Source organism: Lissotriton helveticus, chromosome 9, assembly GCF_964261635.1.
Source record: "Lissotriton helveticus chromosome 9, aLisHel1.1, whole genome shotgun sequence".
Lineage (NCBI taxonomy): Eukaryota > Metazoa > Chordata > Amphibia > Caudata > Salamandridae > Lissotriton > Lissotriton helveticus.
In genome coordinates this window covers 1055807051-1055827326 of record NC_136070.1, presented here as the reverse complement: position 1 = coordinate 1055827326, position 20276 = coordinate 1055807051, and the positions used below count along the sequence as shown (strand labels likewise).

The following is a 20276-nucleotide window of genomic DNA, read 5'->3' as shown; positions in this document are numbered from 1 at the left end:
GCAACAGGGTGTCAATGTGACACCCTTGTAGGTCTAACCCCTATTACCGATTCGGTATTTACCGAATCGGTATTTCTCATTCATTCCTATGGGCCTCCAGGCCCAGAGGAATAAATACCGAATCGGTATTTACCGAATTGTACCGATTCGGTAAAATTTACCGAATCATTAGCTACATATCATTTACGATTCTAAAATACTGAATCGGTAAAATTCAGTATTTTAGAATCGGTAAATGATATTTACATACATCTGGCCCTATGTCTTTTGATGGAGAGGAAGTCTGTGGAGAACGGAGGACAAGGACACATGTTCATCCCATAAAACAGGATCCATTTGTGGCTGGTCTGGTACTGAACGTTGTCAACAGCTTCCACAAGCAGGGGGTGAAGCATCATATTCTCATACCACTGCTCTCCGCAGCTTTCCCTGAAGGGTTATCAAGGTACTCCACGAGTAGTAGGGGACCTTAGTTGCCTGTCTGCATCTGCATACTACCTACATCAACTTTATATAGGATATATATTTCTCAGAAATCCTCTCCTTCCCTGGGACATTCTATCTCCTTTTTCTTACGCAGTTTAGACACCTTGTATTGAATGTACCATTTCTCCTTCCCTTTTTATTCTCAACTTATTTTCTTGTCTGGGCCCCTCCACATTAATCTTCTCCTATGCAGGGTTTAAAGTTGCAGACAATAATGTAGAGGAGGAAGTCAGACAGACCATCATTATGACTTCAAGATAATTACTAAAGACTTTGACGTCAAGGGTGCAAGCATTACCATCAAAGAGTCTTACATCAGGTCTATAATCTCCAGCAGTTATTGTTGGATCAAGTGACAAAATACATTGGAAAAAAATGACTGGATGATTCTAGCATTGTGCCACGTGAACCATTCAACGTAGAAAATACTGTTGGGTGGAACGTCAACTTTAATTATTATTATTGAAATGGGTTGCTAGTTTTTGAAAGGCTTTGCTTATAGTTATGATGATTTTATCTGAATGAACGGGAATCTGAATTCTGCAATAAAACATTATTACATATACCTTAGATAGAGGGATGACACTCTAAAAGAATATAAAAGCACTTGATCGAATACAGACATTTAGGTCAGTTCAATTTTGCATCAACATTATATTTTGTGATGAAATACACTTAAAATATTATTTACCTCCAATCTGCCCTGCTGGTGCTTATACACCACCTGAGGGCACTCTTCGAGCATATTACTGTACAACTTCTGAAAATGTGACATGTTGGCTTTCACTATGTTTAGCACCTTTGACCGATCTTCACCGAGTATCATCCTGAAGTCACCTATGTAGATGAAAATTGAGAAACTTATTGAAGAACACCTGGCAATTCATTAGAGACGTATATTTAGCAATTTTTAAATCATAAACAAAAAAATATACAAAAATAATACAGGATTTATTTAAGGTGCCCACTTTGGTTTCCTCGAGCTCCAGGCAGAGCACCACAAGGTAATAAGGTAAGGCTGCTTTTTGGAATAGTCCAGGGCACTATGCTACACCTTTTTTTAGTGGATCAGGTATTATTCCACTTCAAGGATTAAAGTGTGCTTGTTCATATCATCAACATGTCAAGAATATTTAAATTCTTTGCTCTAAATTCTTTGCCAGTGAGAACGTTCAGTGTTAATATCGCAACTACCCTACGCCTTACCAAGTTATTAGCAATTGTACATTTAGCTTACACATGCATACAGCCTTTTATGCCTGGGAAAAAGTAAATTACGTCCAAAAAGGTGCTTTTACACTTGTTAAAAGATTTAGTCAGCCATAGAAATGTGTGAGGTTACATATTATGCTAGTTGGAGGTGTTCCTGAGCAGGAATGTCCTGAAGGTTTGTGCACATCTACAGGTAATTTCTGAAGTTTAGCCAGAGCCATTCACTAACCAGTTACAGAACCACTCCTGCCATGGAAAATGGGGGATTTACTCTTGTCAATGGCAGGAGTAAATCCCTTTTAACGTCTGAAATGGAAGGGAACAGCCCAATAACTGGTGGCAGTGTGGGAAAAGGAGTTTTTTTTCTACAGGAACAAATATTTTTACATGAAGAAAAACAGGCAGGGAGTGCATTTGGACTTATTCGATATTGTTGCATGAGCAAATATATCTGTATACGTTTGCAGGTGAAAATATCCAATCAAACAAATAATTACATGAGTACTACTGGGAAAAAGCTTCAGCTGCAACTGTCCACTGATAACTCAGAGGACCAATTTAACCATAGCACATCAAAAGAGTAATCCCCATCAGATGACACAGGAATGAGGGATTGTTTGGGCACAGAGCAGAGCCAGTCCAGTCTTAATAACATTATAGAGACTATGATAATGTCAGCACACATCTAGCTGAAATTCTCCATACCATGTCAATCACAAAAGCAGTTTCATTATGTGAAACTTGTATAATTTAATGTCACTTGCCTGCAATAAAACAGAGTTCCATGACCTTGTATTGGAGTGTATCCTTGGAGTGTTAGCAATTATTGCGAACTGGTCAGACAAGGAGCCTTCTGTTGGCATTTTATCCCAACTCTCAAAAACAGTGACACTATTACTCCATAATGAAGATTCACTATTTTTCATTGGTTTATCCCTATGGAAAATTTAATTTGTCTAGGTTATATTGGGGTGCTTTACATAAAGGCGGGCGGCCAGACATTCTGCCATTAGGACATTGTAAATTAGTCCATCCCCATGAAAGAAGGATCACCCACCTAATTTATAAATCACAGCTAATCAGGTGGTCCTTTATTAAAACATTGGCAGGAACAGCGGTTCCTGTCAATGCACTTTACTCTTTCCGACAGGGCTGCGTCCACAGAATGCAGCCCTGCAGCACAGAATCATTTTTTTTCTTTACAAAAAGAAAATCACAAAATAGGAGTTTCTTTTTGTAAAGACAAATACAATGCTCCCCTCGACATGGGAGTCTTCCCATAGGGACTGGTAAGAAACAGTAAAAAGTTACCACATGTCTACCCATCTGAATTGGGAGGGTGGATTTGTAGCCATTTCTTCGACGGCCCTTACTCGTCCGGGCTGTCGGAGAAGTTTGGCCATGGCGGAGACAGATTAGTCTCCACAATGCCTAACCTAAAGGTCCGCTCGCATTTAAATCTGATGGGTGGCCCTTCATGTTGGCAGTATGCATACTATATGTATGTATACCGTTGCAACAGAGTATACATAATGCCCCAAAAAAAATTACCACAATGGTCTAGTCGGATTCTCTCTGTAGGGGTTAGATAGTTTAAAACCAATATATCATTTTCTCTTAGGTGGACAATCGATTTACTGACAACTACAAGGTGAGAGTCCAAATGACAACGAAGAATAAAAAAAAAAGTGATTGGTAAAATTCATGAATTTATCTCAGCCACTGGTAATTACTTGAGGGCTGCATCCCAGTCCCAAGTCATCTCAAGCAAGGAACGAGCCATATTGTCCACAAGATAATGCCTGAAAAAGAGAATCTCTTTCATATTCTGACATACATAGTGTGGTGGTAACACGACTGAAGGGGCAATGTAGTCCATTACAAGCTTCTGAGTGCAATGTCAAAAAATCACACATCTTAGGTGATTATTTTAAAAAGAGAAGCCCTTCCCAGTAGTGAAAGTAGGAGCACCCCGCTATTTAGGAAGTCTCCTCAAACCTATCAAGCAGAACTGTCAAATTTCAGTCTCTGAACTGTGTTTGACTCCGAGAGACATGAATGCCCTGGGCAAAGATATCTATGCACTCTAAACAGGCTGGATGAGATATCTGCCACTTTTTGGCAGGATCCACGCATTCACCAAACGCTTAATCAGTTTCCATATAACTGAACAAAAACAATCTTATTCGTAGACAGTTCTGTTACAATAGATCTGTGTCTCTGCTTAGCGGCCAAACACTAAATCTGGCCCTTAACATTCAGTGCAGAATAATGAATATGTTTCCTGAAGTGAGCAAACCTCTTGCAACCTCAGTTTAATATACTCTCCCCATATTCACTCAGATTTTCCATTCCCGACAGAGATTTCACCAGATCTTACAATCCTTCGGAATGTGTGTGGTCTTGAAGTAGCTGGAAACCAGAGTACTGGTAGTAAAATGATCCAGTACAGAGTAAGGGGTAGGATACTTCCACGTAGCACATGGGCAGACTTTGGGTTCAGAGGGCCCTATGGTAAAGCTGGAGGCTTGCCATTGAAAGCTGGACAATACCCACCACCTATTTCATCATTAGTAAGATTTAAGAGGCTAAATGTCTTTAAATCCAAGATAGTCCATGCCATCCTTTCCCTTAACATGACAAAGTATTCTAATATGAATAGACAGTGCAGGAAATTAATCTTTTGCACTTAATCCCCTGAATGTTCAGTTTTTTAGAGTGGACCAGGATAGCATGTGTTTTTGGCATATGGATAGTAAATACAGAACGGAGCTGGTTGCCAGCTCCTTTCCTATACAGTTCCTTACTGCTTTTGACTCTCCTAAAAATATGGTATCTATATTGGCAACTGAACTGGCATATTTGATGCTTTTAATAGAACACTTCATAAGTGCACAGACTGGGGCAGTCTGCTTAAAACATCAATTATAACATGTGAGCCTGAAGGACAGATTTCACCACTTGAAGCAGGGGCTCACACAATCTGAAAGGTACTCATGTGACATTGCGTGCAAGCCTCTGTGCTGGAATTAAAATCCAACATTTTTTATTAAAATGTTGCCTTTAACATGTAGTGTAGTTCCTATTCTCCCAATAGGCTCTGCGCATTGGAATAATACCTTCAATAGTATAGGCCTAGACCAGACGTTAACTAGGTCTTCTATTGTCGACATTAGACTTAAAGTTTTGGGTTTGCCAGCTAGCTCAGAGTTCACTAGAAACTTTCTCGAATAGGCAAGGAGGAGTTGAACCTCCCTGGATAGACAAGAAGGGATTTAGTTTCTGACAACCATAGAACATGACAACTTTGCTCTCCCCTAATCAAGAGTGTATCTCTAGAGTCGTGTGAAAACAAAAGACAACTTATTTTACTCAGTCAGTACGTGCATTCTTAGTCTCACCAGATTGTAGAGAAAAGGAAGAGACGGGCGTGTTCAATAAAAGATGGTATTTATTGATCAGTCTCTTTTCTCATACAAGAGAAATGGATCGATATTATCGCAATACTTATGGTTAAGTAAAGTGCATACAATAAAAGCAGAAGTATAAAATAATACTGTAAAAACATTTATATGGTTTCTAAGCCATAAGGTGATTTAAAATTGATAAAATGGATACATACACATATATATTTGACTAATCGTACTCAACTGGTGTTTCTACCTACGCCTACCCCAGTGTACCTGACCTAAGCCTAATACGTGGGCGGGAATAGAAAGTAGCAGTTTAAGTTAAGTTTGTTTTGCCAAGTGACTGACTCAAGAAGTCTCTGCAAGGGGTTATTCAGTTCTGTACCTGGAATCTAGGATGAATGAGGGATGGTATCTCTCGTCTCTGGTCTCGATATTCCAGGCTGCCTGCGAGGGCTACCCGGAAGCGCCGGAGCTGGATTTCTCGGCAGGAGAAAGCAGCGTCTCGTTCTCAGCGCGTCAGGAAGGCGGGGCTGCGCCAGCGGGGTCTGCTCTGGGCTTCGGCAAGTCTGGCTGCTCCGATCTTGTCACCACCGCGTGTGTTTGCTTAAGGCAATATCGGTAATATTTATACCTGTAAGGTGCCGAGATTGACGTAAGGATGGACATAGATACGTCAATAAGGATGTCATACGAGTTGGTCGTTAGCACATTCTTTTGCTGAAGTTCTCGGTGAAATCAAAACAATGGCCGCAGGGTTTTTCCCAGGTTGTCATAGGTTTGATTTGTTTTGAGAACTCCGTATGCCTTATCAGGGGCTGGAGGAATATTGCTTGTCTAATTAGATGGCAAGCGTTATGACCTAATCAGATAACACGTTCCTGTGCCGTGGTGTGGCTTCATCAGATAACGGTTTCTGCATCATGGGATGGCTGCTAGTTAACTTGTTAACCAGAACAGGGTCAGGAATAGGGGGATCGATACAGAACCTATAAGAATACATCACACCCACTCCACGCTAACTATGGCCATGTTTACGAATCTAGGCATAGTAAAACATACTGTAGAGTATCGTGTATACCTTACCACCCCAAAATACATATAATGCATTTCGAATTATGTAATATACGGAAAAAAAATATTCACATGTACTATATGCACTCAAACTGTAGAATAATGCTAAATTAATCACGCATATGCATACATTATTATTAATCGAATATGAGAATTACACATGAAAATGGCTCTTAATACAGAAGAAAAAGTTCGAGACCATTTCATCACAGAATAGAAATAATTAAGAATATACCAGCGGGCAGCTAATGTCTATAAAGTTTCTAAAAAATAGAAATTTTAGTTCTCTAAGAATAGTTCTTACTTTAAGCAGATGATAAGTGTCCCGAAAAAGTCATAAAAATATTTTTGGGGCTGCTGAAAAAATTGCTGTCAGTGAACTGGAGGGGAAATTGTTCATGTAATTTTATCATTAAAGTTGAAGGCCAAATTCAGGGTGTTGGGAACGCCGTGTGCTAGCTTGCTCAAAAGTCTCTATTTCTGCTCTGGTGAGAACATCATATCATTTAGACTGTCGAAAAAGCTGTCAACAGCTTCCTGGGAGAGTTCCACTAACTCGGAAAAAGGTGTAACCATGCATTCGTGTGCATGATTGTCTCCACTGACGTTTTGATTAGTATTGCTGACAGAAGGTCGTACCTGATCGATGCTGCTTTCATCTTGAACTTCACTACCCCTTAATCGTAGCGGTGAAGTCTCCACGAATGCCGTCATCAGGATTGGCAGCCGTTGAGGGCAGCACAAAGCATGAGCCGTTATCGGACCCAACAATGTTTCTGCATCCATAGGCGCATCCGATTGTAGCGTCAGACAGGTGTCCAACACGCATTCTTCTCCGCACAGCAAGCACCTTAATACAGGTAAAACACATCGATGCCACATTGGTCGAAATGAAAGAAACCAAGTCATGTTCAGGTCTCTAAGCTGGGATAGTCCCAGGATTTTTGATCTCCGGTCCCGGTATCCAATGGCTCGGATTGTTTCTTCCCTTGTCGCAGGTGTTTTGTCTGTGACACGGTTTGCCATAACGAAATATAAGGACTAAGAATAGAATTCCTGCAATTAGTCCCAAAATGAGGGGAAGTCCGCCAAAAATCGAATGGACGAAATCTGGAAAAATACCCAGTATGGCTTTGAATGGTGTTAATGCCATTGAAAATACTGTCTTAAATACTTTTGAGACTCCACTGGTATCAGAAATATTTAAGATTTCATTCAGGATTTCTGCGAAATGTATGGGGGAATTAGTTGATAACAATGAGTGAATCTCTGCAGTCGTCCTTGCGACTAGGAGATCATACGCTTCTTTTGATGACGTGAGCCTGGTTGGCGTCTGAAGAAGCACTGTTTTCATTCTGCTTAAAGTGTCTATTCGAATAGAAGTAATTTTCAAGTTGGGCCATGCCCTTGCCTCCCTGTCTGGAAAGGAGCTGGGGAACAATAAGCGTCCACAGCATTTGACCTTCGCAGTCGTAGTTACGAGATAAGGAGTCCCGGGCATAAGACTACAGCATCTGCGGTCCACAATTAGAATGTAACTCCCATTATAGAGTCTTTGAAAAAATGGTTCTATCTCTGTTGCAGGTGTGCCTAGCTGGTGACATGAAAGGTTATTTGAGTTCCCTTCACAGGCTCCATGCAAACTAATTCCATTACACAGAAGTGTACCGCTTAGTGACATCGCACAATTATTGCCACTAAGAAACACTTTCTGTCCTTTATTACTGACACATGCATGTGAATAGGGCAAATTCCATGTAGACTTAATGTACCCTTTCCCAGTTTTTCGTACATGCCAGCCTGTATATATTTTTGGCAGTATTGAAACCTGAAGGTTGATATTGGAATATTAATTATCCCATGTATTATCCATTCACTGACAGGTCGTTCTGACATTGTCACTGGTAATCTCTCGAGTTTCTCAATGCTCAGGATTGTATAATCAGCACCCTTCTGTGCCATACTGATTTGTTTATCAGTAAGGTTAAAGATATTGAATAGTGACGTTGTGTTGATTAAACGCCAAGGCACATAGCCTGAACGCAGATTTTGTAACGTCCAGCCAAGCTGTACAATAGAACGCAATTGAGACTGACCGTGTTGTAACAACAGTAAGTCTTGCGATAATATGTCGATTGCTGAAGACACAATGCTGTCCAAAGAAAAAATTCTGGAGGACAGAGTCATTAACCCATTGTCCACTACAGAAAGTGATTTTTCCAAATTAATACGGTCAATTTCCCGTATACTTTCTACTGTCTCAATTTGAGTTACCTTCCAGGCCTCGTTGTAAGCTGCGTATACAGAGGCTGCTATGAAGCGTTTTTGACGCTGTTTGCGCGGTCCCATAATGAAATCACGCAAGTCAGCACCATCAGTAAGTAAAGTTAGGTGTTGCTTAATTTCTGTCAGTGTGGAAGTTTGTAGCCATTGAAGGCATAATTTGACCACACTGTAGGTGGTTATTATCCCTGGGTGTTGTCTTTGGGAATATCTAGGGTCTGGCCTGGTCAATGTGAACCCCTGTGTTTTGTTCAGGAATCTATCTTGACAGTTATTAGTATCTGTGGGCCAGATCAACCATTGTTTCCAATCAGGATGTGTTCTGTTTTGGTTTAATACATAGTTTACGTCTATCCCTTCATCTGTAGAGCTATTGCTGTCCATTGTTGGCTTTGGAATAGACGGTTTATTTAAGTCTTTGATTTTGGCTAAGCCAAGACAGGTGGTTTGTTGAACAGTGTCATTTAAAAATATAATTTGTTCTGGGATCATGCAGGCTCTAAACAATGATTCTATACCTTGTACTTGCCATTCTTTTGTACCCCAAACACTTTTTACTTCAACATTTTTGTCCCAATAATCAAAACCAAAAGTATTCATTTGTTCAAAAAATGAGTCTGAATATATCATTTTCGTGTTTGTTAGCATGATCTTTGTCCCTGTCTTATTTGACAATTTGAAATAAAATGTTTCAGCATTACTTGTGTTGAACCCTGAAAAGTATGAATATTTGTCGTAAAAGGTTCTTGAGCTTCCTTTTGGAGGGGTTGCACAATGTTCCCATTGATTATAATTTAAAACATTTCTAGGTTGTGCCGATTTATGTAAAAAATGGTTACCATAGTGGTTGTAACAGTACATACTATCATAATTTGTCGAACCCTGCAAATAATCATGTTTGGTAAATTTAGCAGACATCACTAAGTCAGACATCATATCATTTATGTTTTCAAAGTCCCAATCATCAGCAAATGAGCTTGGTTTTACAAAGTCACTTAACAAGATCTTGATTTGGTGTGGATATTTCAGGATTTCAACCGGACCATAAATTTCGTAGTCAGTATTGTCCCATGCTACCCCACCTGGTATAGGATTGGCTGTGAAGTTGACTGAAGAAAGTTCTCTTTTCTCGACGTGTGAAGATGTGTGTGGCTTGAGGATCAAGTTGATTTTCTGACTTGCTGTGTCCATTTTAGCATATTTTCCCTCAATGAAGCGTCCCAAAGTTAGTACCATGATGAGCCAAAGTATGAGGATAAATGCACCAAAGCCCACCCAAAATTCAATCCATGGAGAAATCAGATAGGTTTCTTTCAGGTGTTTCAAAAGTTCCTTAGCTTTATTTTTAAATGTTTTTGTTGATGGCTGTGTCTTTGATTCACTTAGGTCTTCAGAGGAATCATCGAAGTTTATGAAGTAGCCGGATGCAGTTCTGTCAATTGTTCCAATTGCTTCAGGATTACTGTTTCTTGAAGCTGCAGCATATTCATTTGTTACTTCATTGTAGGTTGGTGTGTCTCTACTAAATGTTTTTATTTGGGTTTTTAGAGGTCTGAGTTCCAGTGCATTGTTGCATAGTCCTTGTTGTTGTTCTGTAGGCGTTTCGAATGTGATTAGCCTCTTAGTTTGGACCTCTGTATTTGTAGCAAACCTTGGTGTTCTGCTACTTATCGGGAGTCCACTTGGCCTACTGTTTGTTATCGGCCACATGATTGTGGTTTTACCAGGTCGATGGATACAACTCGGTTCTCCTTTTTACCAGCAAGCGGCGGTAGTACAACTGATCTTGTCCCGTTGATAGACAAGACAGGAACTGCTTTTCTGTAAGAAGGCCCAAATTCCTTCTTTACTGCGATCTTTTCTCTGACTAGATCCCCGACTTTTGGAATCCAGACAGGTCTTGCTGAGACAGGCGGTGGTTCTTCAGTGGTTGTTGGCTGCTGTTTCAATTTTATGTTGCTCAGGTCTTTTCTTGTTTTGTTTAAGTCCTGCAAAATAGCCAAACGATCTTTGATATCAAAGCATTTTTCCTTCACCACTGAAGTCTGACTGTCAAGATCTAAGACTAACATCCTAGTTCCAAACAATAATTCGTACGGACTGAATCCCTTCAGAGAATTTCTTGGCAGGTTGTTTAGACTACGTTGGACACTTATTAGATGTTTGACCCACCCAGCTCCCGAACCTAATATCCTTTCCGTTATAGATAGCTTTATGCCTTGGTTTTTTCTTTACACCATCCCGTATCCCTCAGGAAGGAAGTGAGAAGAATCCCGCTGTGCTATGCTCATTTAGCCATGTTTCCCCACAGGCTTGAGGGCTACAGTGAAAACATTGGTCAAACGTAGCATGCTCCTAGCGTATATGCCATTTAGACTCGCAAATCTTTGTATAACAGTCCAGACGTCAGCCGAGTGCTGGGGATCTACATTATAAGTGGAAACTAGCCTGTATATGTTAATCGGACGCTTTGCTTTTTACTGTTGATTCTTTCTGGAGTGAAACGCCACGGTAGTATACCGTTTCTCTCGCCACTGCGATCTCTGTTGCAGTCCGGGCATTTTTTTACAAAAATGTGATGCTGCAGGCTCATGCCTGGCCACCAGTACACTGATTGTAATTCTTCCAGAGAATCTTTTAGTTTGAGGTGTCTGAGACCCTCGCCCATATGTGCGTCTGCTATTAACAACGTTCTCCTGTCCTTGTTTGGAATTACTCTATCCCCCACTCCAGGGATTCGAGCAAAAGGGACGGAGTTTGCATCGATTATGTATGTATAATTGAGTGGATAGTTTATCGGTAGCGCTGAGCAGTCGCCTTTTGATGACGTTTTCACCGCCAGCACTGTTTCACCGTCAATGTATTTCACTGTACGCTTTTTTCTAGCTACGGAAGCCGATTTAGTTGCTACCGCTGTGGCTATCTCAGCCAATGAATTCCCTGCAACGTGAACGCCATCACGTTGATGACTCAGTGTATGTATCACGTGAGTCTTTGGTAGTTCTTTTTGTAACAGAACTATTTGTTCCCAAAGCAGTTTTTGCTTTATTGTTGCACCTGTGTCATCTTTGTAACTATTTTGAATCCATGTCTGCAAATCGTTGTTATATGATTTGACGCAGTAATATGAATCGGACACTATAAGTGTCGGGAATTCGCGATCTGCATTATCTAGCGCCATTTTCAATGCTATTATTTCAGTCTGTTGTTCTGAATTAGTTTCTACTGAGTGTGTTTTTGTTAATAGAGGTCTTAGTTTACCTCCGCGCCACACTTCTTTTGTAATCTCACATGTGGGGTTGTATGCTTGTTCTCCCCAAACGGAGGGTTGAGCATGTCCGTCTGTATAGATTACACAAGCGTACTGTCGTAAGGGCAGAATGTCGATTGGCAGAGGGAATGTTCTTTCTTATTCTAGATTTTTCAATTCTTTTAATTCTGGATCAAAGTAGTATTTTACTTTGTCCGTTGTAATTGAATTCACCCATTGTATCCATTCCGGATTCAACGCTGTTGTTGGTAAATTACACGGTGTTGTTAATGCCTCAAAGGCTGATTCTGCTGTTCTGACTGTGATACGTCTACCGTCAGCTTTATCTTTTTCGCTAGCTATTGCGGTTTGAACTGCATGAACAATGTTTTCTTTAATGCTGAATTTCTTTTCAGCTTCTGTGTACAAGTGTGATTTGAATGCAATTGGTACCTTTTCTCCCTCGTTAGAGGTCAGGTATGTGAATCCGCATCTTCCTGGGATGACTCGAATCACAAGATTGCGTGTGTTATCACGTGTTTCTAATTTTGTTTTAATTAACATGTCTGTTTGTAAGGATCTCAGAATTTCTGTGTGTATTTGAGTCCAATTGGTTTTTTTAAAATCTGGTTTTATTAGATCATAAAGGGGTTTAGGAAGCCTAGAATTGACTGTAGGTTTTTTAGTGTTCTAGGTGCTTGGAGTACGGCACATTTCTCTAGGAAATTGTCAGCCAGGCTTTTGCCTTCACTTGATAATTCATATCCTAAGAACAGGACTGTTAGATGGGCAATTCTAGATTTTTTAAAGTTGAATTTGTAACCTTCTGCTGCGAACCCAAGTATTATGGTGTTCACTCTCTTCAAGTGAGTATCCAAGTCATCATCTGTTAGGTATATGTCGTCGACATAAGACAATGCCTCTTCATCATATGTTTGTAATAATTCTGTTACTCTCGCTGAGAATAATCCTGGGCTGTTCTTGAACCCCTGGGGTAACCGACAGAATTGTTTTTGAGCGCCATTTATTGAGAACGCGGACAAATATCTGCTCTCTGGTGCTATATTTTGACAGAAGAATCCATTAGAGATGTCTAATATTGTTTTGTATTTTTTGCGCACTATGTTATTCATTAGCGCTGCACTATGCGAGTTTTGCACTGCAAAAGTTTTGCAACATGAGTTAAGGTGTCTGTAATCCAAAACTAGACGATATGAATTGTCTGGTTTGGAGACAGGAAACAAAGGGTTGTTCATTTGTGAGGTGAAAGTTTCAATCACCCCCTGGTATTCTAATTGGTCTAGGATTTCTTTTACTTGTTTTTTAGCTTCTTGCTTAATTGGGTACTGTCTTTGTGCAGTAGGTTGTGTTTTTAACTGGATTTTGTGAGGAGGAGAATCCTCATCCCATCCTACGTGATTTTTATATAAAGCAGGAGCTTGAGCTACTGCCCACTTTCTAGCAAGTGTGTATTTTTTATGAATTGGGATATGATTTGAGAAGGCAGGCATAATTATTTCTTCGCCATGAGGGCAGTCCCTGACAAACTCTGGTGGCCAGTCTTTTTCAGCTAGAAGGATGTCATAGCCCTTGGAGAGATTATCCCAAAATAGTCCCCTTATTTTTCTAGTCTTATCCCCCTCTATACGTAATGTTATTTCATATATTTTGTGAGGTTTGCTAACTCTGGTGTCTGCAGTTTCCACTTGAAGGTATTCATTCGTGTCCACTGTCTCCAGATGATTCATAAGGACTTTGCGAGCTATGCTCACTTCTGCTGCGCTGTCTAGCATTGTCTGAGTCCACTCTCCATTTTTCAGCTGTGTCCTCAGTATTCTCGGCATTGTTGAATACTTTAATACTGGCTACCTTCTTTTTTGGAAATTGTAATTTCTTATTTGGATGAGCAGGTTCCTTGTCTTTGGACTTGACGTGCCCTTCCCTGGGTTCCGATCGTCCTCTTCTTTCCGATTTCTGCGAGGAAGTCTGAAAAGATTGAGAGGGACGTGTATCAAAATCTTGATATCTATCCGGTTTCTTTATATTATCCCTATTTCTAAGGTTGTATTTTTTCCCAGAGGGCTCACTTTGGGGAGACTTGGGTCCTTGGTCCGGAGATCTTTCTCTCCGCCGAGGAGACCTTCCTCTGGACTAGAATCTCTTTTCTTTTGGATTGGATTGTTTGTTTCCATCCCAGTTCTTCTTTTGGCTGTTTAGATTATTTTTAATAAATATTTTTTCAGGACTTTCAATCAGTTGGGGTTTTACTGGTATTCCACCTAAACTATCTCTACCCAGTTCCTCATAGCATTTTTCTATAATTCTGGCAATTTCAGCTGGTTGGTCTGCTATATCTGTTTCTCTTAACCTTTGGCGGATCGCCACATTTGCTGCTTCTCCCTTTATATTGGCTAGTAATATAGCCGAGACCTGCTTGAAGTCTTTCAGTAATTTCATACCAAGAGTTAAAGCGGGTTCTGGACCGTATTCATCTTGAATTTGTTTTAGCACATCTGGTATTACCGAGATGGATGGAACACCATGCGTTTTTGTGTAGATGGAAGCAAAGACTGTACCCCAAGTGTCACAGTCCTCCACGTGTGGTGCGATTCCCATTGGAAGACAGATAGTCAGGATCCTGTGTTTATCCACAGGAGTGGTGTCTGGAAACACCGCCTCTATTTGGGTGATTTTTTGTGCTAACCAGAATGGTATTTGTTCCCTTTTAGCTGGTACCTTACCTAGGCAGGACTGTATGTTCTGTGGTGTAATTTTATTTGTGTTCCCCTGATGAGGGGTCAGCTGTGGAATTTTGATTGCTGGTTGGATTGTTGAAGTCCGCATTACATATTGGACTAATTGTCTATGTACTTTTATTAATTGTTTTAGTTGTACTAAAACATCTGCTGCAGACATTCTTTCGATGTCTGGATGTGGTGTGTATCCGGCTAGGACCGGCCACGTTGCTCCTGGTCTACCTAATGGACCGAGCCTGGTGATGTGATTGTTGTGTTTTAGGGCGCCATTAAACAAGAGCAGGTGCTCTTGAAATTTAAGTGGTACTTCCACCTCCTCGAAAGGAGTGTATTCTTCAGGAGGTTCCTCTGTTTTGTAATGGTGGAAGAGCTTTGTTACAGCGTTTGCTGCTGGAAAGTTTATCCATGAATAGAATACCTCTGTCTGCCGATATTCGTGTGCCTCTATTACGAATATGACTGTGCCACCTCTAGGTGTCAGTCCATTTTCTATAAGTTTTAAATTTATAGATTTCCTTATGTTGACCGGGATGAGTATTAAATCCGGGTCTGCTTCTTGCATAGTATTATCAGCTGCTACGAGTTCAGCTGCTAATCTAGCTATCTCTCTTTCTTCTTCAGTGTCTGACATTCTACTGTCAGGAAGGTTATTTTGTTTGTTTGCAGATCAGGTTTTTTATGGAAACAGAGATTAGATGCACAATATTCTGGAACAGTGTATCCTTCAACGTTGACTAAACCAAGAACCATACATAGGAGTTTCCTCCTGCGAGGTTTGGCGGATATGACCTTTCACCCACTCCAGACGTCTTTGGAGTATTATGGGTAAAAAGGGGTCTGAGTGAAAAAGCACGACTGAGTTACTCTAATGTCTTGCGTTAGTTTTATCGCCTTTCCAAACGTTGGGCGCCATGTAGTGTAGTTCCTATTCTCCCAATAGGCTCTGCGCATTGGAATAATACCTTCAATAGTATAGGCCTAGACCAGACGTTAACTAGGTCTTCTATTGTCGATATTAGACTTAAAGTTTTGGGTTTGCCAGCTAGCTCAGAGTTCACTAGAAACTTTCTCGAATAGGCAAGGAGGAGTTGAACCTCCCTGGATAGACAAGAAGGGATTTAGTTTCTAACAACCATAGAACATGACAACTTTGCTCTCCCCTAATCAAGAGTGTATCTCTAGAGTCGTGTGAAAACAAAAGACAACTTATTTTACTCAGTCAGTACGTGCATTCTTAGTCTCACCAGATTGTAGAGAAAAGGAAGAGACGGGCGTGTTCAATAAAAGATGGTATTTATTGATCAGTCTCTTTTCTCATACAAGAGAAATGGATCGATATTATCGCAATACTTATGGTTAAGTAAAGTGCATACAATAAAAGCAGAAGTATAAAATAATACTGTAAAAACATTTATATGGTTTCTAAGCCATAAGGTGATTTAAAATTGATAAAATGGATACATACACATATATATTTGACTAATCGTACTCAACTGGTGTTTCTACCTACGCCTACCCCAGTGTACCTGACCTAAGCCTAATACGTGGGCGGGAATAGAAAGTAGCAGTTTAAGTTAAGTTTGTTTTGCCAAGTGACTGACTCAAGAAGTCTCTGCAAGGGGTTATTCAGTTCTGTACCTGGAATCTAGGATGAATGAGGGATGGTATCTCTCGTCTCTGGTCTCGATATTCCAGGCTGCCTGCGAGGGCTACCCGGAAGCGCCGGAGCTGGATTTCTCGGCAGGAGAAAGCAGCGTCTCGTTCTCAGCACGTCAGGAAGGCGGGGCTGCGCCAGCGGGGTCTGCTCTGCTCTGGGCTTCGGCAAGTCTGGCTGCTCCGATCTCGTCACCACCGCGTGTGTTTGCTTAAGGCAATATCGGTAATATTTATACCTGTAAGGTGCCGAGATTGACGTAAGGATGGACATAGATACGTCAATAAGGATGTCATACGAGCTGGTCATTAGCACATTCTTTTGCTGAAGTTCTCGGTGAAATCAAAACAATGGCCGCAGGGTTTTTCCCAGGTTGTCATAGGTTTGATTTGTTTTGAGAACTCCGTATGCCTTATCAGGGGCTGGAGGAATATTGCTTGTCTAATTAGATGGCAAGAGTTATGACCTAATCAGATAACACGTTCCTGTGCCGTGGTGTGGCTTCATCAGATAACGGTTTCTGCATCATGGGATGGCTGCTAGTTAACTTGTTAACCAGAACAGGGTCAGGAATAGGGGGATCGATACAGAACCTATAAGAATACATCACAAACATTCTATAGGTCAGTTGTGACTTTTCTTGTAAAAGTTAGTCCTAGCTTCATAGTGCTTAAATCTAAAATAGGAGTTACAGCATGCATGCATCTATAGAAGCTAATATGAGCTTAAAGGCTATACATTCTGTGGTGGCCACTTAAACATTAGTAATCGTGCACAGCTTTTAAAGATTTATTGACTTCCATCCTTGGTTTAGATTATAAATAATTTATGAAAATAAGTCAACATTGTTTTTTATTTTATATGGTCCAAGTATGTTGCAAGAATAGCGTTAATACGCCAGCTTTAATGCCTGTTCTCCCGCTGGGCCCTTGTAGCTCCACATTATTATCTTTACTTTACAACTCATCCCTGCTCAGGAAAAGCGCTTCATGCTCACTATTTAAATGCTGGCCTAAAAAATAAAGACTTCATGCAGTCCAACCACATGTATTTAAGCTGCACTGTCAAAGCCCTCTTCATACACAGGTCTGTCAACATATCACAGGCTCTTGTCCTGAAAGCACCGAGCCAAAGGAAATACATACCCATCAAATCACAATTTCACCATAGAGAACCCCGCTGGTCACTTCACTTATGTTTTGGCAGCTATGGGTCAAAGGAACTCCACAACACTGGCTTGCTCAGATAACCCAGTCTGTAAGGAGCCTTACATTTGAATGCAGGGTTCCTATGAGGGGTGCTTGTTTTTGGTTTGATCCTAGTGGGGCCAAAGAAGGTAGACACTGAGCAGCACCAGATGAGTGATATACAAATAAACAATGCTCTGTTTCACCACTGTGAAATGCTGGAGAACAGGTGGTCTTATTCTGGCCATAAGTCAGCTTTGAAGATCAGGACATCAGTGATGGTGATGAGAAGGGAAGGAGTAGATTGCAAAACGACTCTGCCATTATTTCCTTAGAGAATTCTGACAGTCCCTGCTGGTTTTACATGATATAAACATTTACTCACCACTCCCAAATAAGAGTGCTGTAGGAAACTGAAAAGATGCTGGAAGATTGGCTGTAAGGAAAAACACTAGTCTAAGCGCTGAAAGACTGAGGAGTGTCACAACTTCCGTTTGAATCTCTCAATCTTAAAAAAAGTTCTCTCATGGTTCAGGAAGCTGGCATCTTGTTGGCCACAAGACTAAAATGCTTATTACAGAATCTGTAGGTGACTTCAATCTGTAATGACACACTTGGAATTACTTGTACTGCGAATTACAATACGAACAGGATGTCGTTATCAAGAATGGTACATGATCATCCACAGCAGTAGTCCCTGCCCGGCCGCTACAGCCTCACACATAAGAGAATATTAACTAGTTACAAAACAGGTGTAGTCAGTGGAAACTGGATTGGGAAAACAAAGAGTGAAACACATGCTAGTTTCACCTAAGGAACTGTGTGCCATATCAGCTGCTCTGCGACAAAGTGGAACTGCTTCTTTTACTGGGAATGACTCAAGTGCTTTGGAAATAAAGAAGACTATGGTTAACACACACGAGCACCTAACTGCAGATCCATGTCAGCCTCCACTAACAAAACTCTTGGTATCTTAGTAACAACTGTGCGACTGTGTGACTCCTCAGAAGTTGCGGTGCTCAGTCTATAACAAACTTGTAGTAAAGTTTCTACCTAAAATGAAAGGAAAAGAGACCATACAGATGAGATACTGCATTTCACAACACCTTTTGGTGTTTACTGCCAACCACTTTTTGCTGCACCACTGATCTATTTACAGCAATTGCACTTGTCTTGAAATTATTAGAAAGTATCTTGCTCCCCAATAGGAGGCAACCTGGATTACTTCATGCAGATTGGCTAATTATGGATTCCTGAGCTGCTTCACTAGAATCTTAGTATTAAGGTCTGTCAATTACTTTACCGAAGTCATTCAATGTCCTCACACCACTAATATTTTGTAAAGGTTACACTCAAAAGTTATGAAACATGGTCTATTGTTTGGTGTGTGCTGTTCCTTTAGTGATACGCCTGCCCATCATCCATAAAAGATTTAGATCTGGAGAAAGCCACTGGCTAAGCTCAGCGTCGTCTCTGAAAAAGTTCAGGTATTTGCTTCTCTCCGGCTCAGAACCACTTGCACACTCCAGAATGAAGTCTGGGTGTTGCATCTTCAGGTTCAGGATATTGCTCACTTGCTCTTCAAATCTGACAGCAGCGAGCAGACAAGGAACAATGGCAGTGTATTTACAGCACAGCGCCACCCAGCATGGCCAATGGGTTAAAAGGGCAAACTATTGCAGTCTTGCAGAAGTCCCTCTGTACTGATGAAAAGTTTGTTTTGCCCCTCTGGTCTTGTTGAGCTTTTTAGTTTGGTTTGCAAGCTTGTAACAATACTGCAGTATTGACTAAGGAGGGAGATACTCCATGGAACTTTTTTGGATCTGGTAGTGATAGTAGAAACTCCTTTTAAGGTGGTCTGAACACCTCTGTTGTTAAAGAGCATACAATTGGTGCAAGGAAAATTCCCCATTACTAAACATTTGTGTCCCCTCAAACTGTCTTACATGAGCATGCAGTCTCTAACGTCTTGCGCATTTCTCCCTGCTTTATGACAATGGTTTTACTGCGACATTACTACAGTTACCCTGAGAATTAAGGATTAACAATGGGAATCTGTGTTTGCACACTTACACATTTTTTTAACCAAACACCCACTCTATCCTCAATTTAATTATAAATACTTTCACCAGGCGAAATGTGGCTGGAGAAAACCAGGAAGATGTGGGTTTAGTTGCACAACATATAATCTCAATTCTGCCAGTTACTCCATAGCAACCCAATCAGGATGTACAAATGACTTTTAAAGAGCACAATATGAGATGCATGATCTTTCCAAGAAACGCCCTGCTAATGTGGGATGTCTTTTGTGGGACAAAATGTAAAAGATCAAAGAAAGAGAAAAAGTCTAGAAGAAAATCAGTAGAATCAATTGGGGCTCCAAGTTTGGTTGGAGTACTGCCTAGAAGTGTGAATCAGTTTTCCCCTCAATTTAACCTAGAGCAAAATGCCCAATGCACCTCCTCTACTCAGCAAAAGCCTAGCAATATCAAGACAGATGTGATGATGTAAATTCTTGACATTTCCTTTGAACCCGAGCAGAAAGGCATGAATCTTAAATAGTCAAAATTGGACCTTGCATGAGAACTTTTAAAAGTTTCAGAGTGAAACCAGTGATAAGAGGCTTGACCGTGTTAACAACAAGTAAACAATTTGTTACAAGGATGTGGATTGAATACATATCTCATGTTTAAAATTCGGAAATAAATAACATTATTAGTTGCATTGGAAGGAACAGCATAGCATACAGTCACAGAAAAGAACATATACATCAAAGTCCATGTATTCATTTGTAAGTGAATGGGTCTGTGACTGTACCTCTGTCCAGGCTTGAGGATTATTGGAAAAAGCTTCTAGAATATGTAACAACAGTAGTGAAAGGTACCATAGATTTATTGTTGTATCTAGATTAATCTAGGTGATGTCCTATACATGTATCGGGAGGAGATGTGGCCTAGCGACTAG

General features: G+C 40.6%; 1 protein-coding gene across 1 annotated transcript in view; it reads right to left on the bottom strand.

The window, feature by feature from the left end:
- TAMM41 (TAM41 mitochondrial translocator assembly and maintenance homolog) overlaps positions 1 to 20276 on the bottom strand; it is a 243086-nt gene that overhangs the window by 130438 nt on the left and 92372 nt on the right. The window contains exon 5 of the mRNA XM_078661406.1: positions 1178 to 1323. Within this exon, the coding sequence (XP_078517532.1) occupies positions 1178 to 1323 (146 nt within the window). The remainder of the gene's footprint in view (positions 1 to 1177; positions 1324 to 20276) is intronic.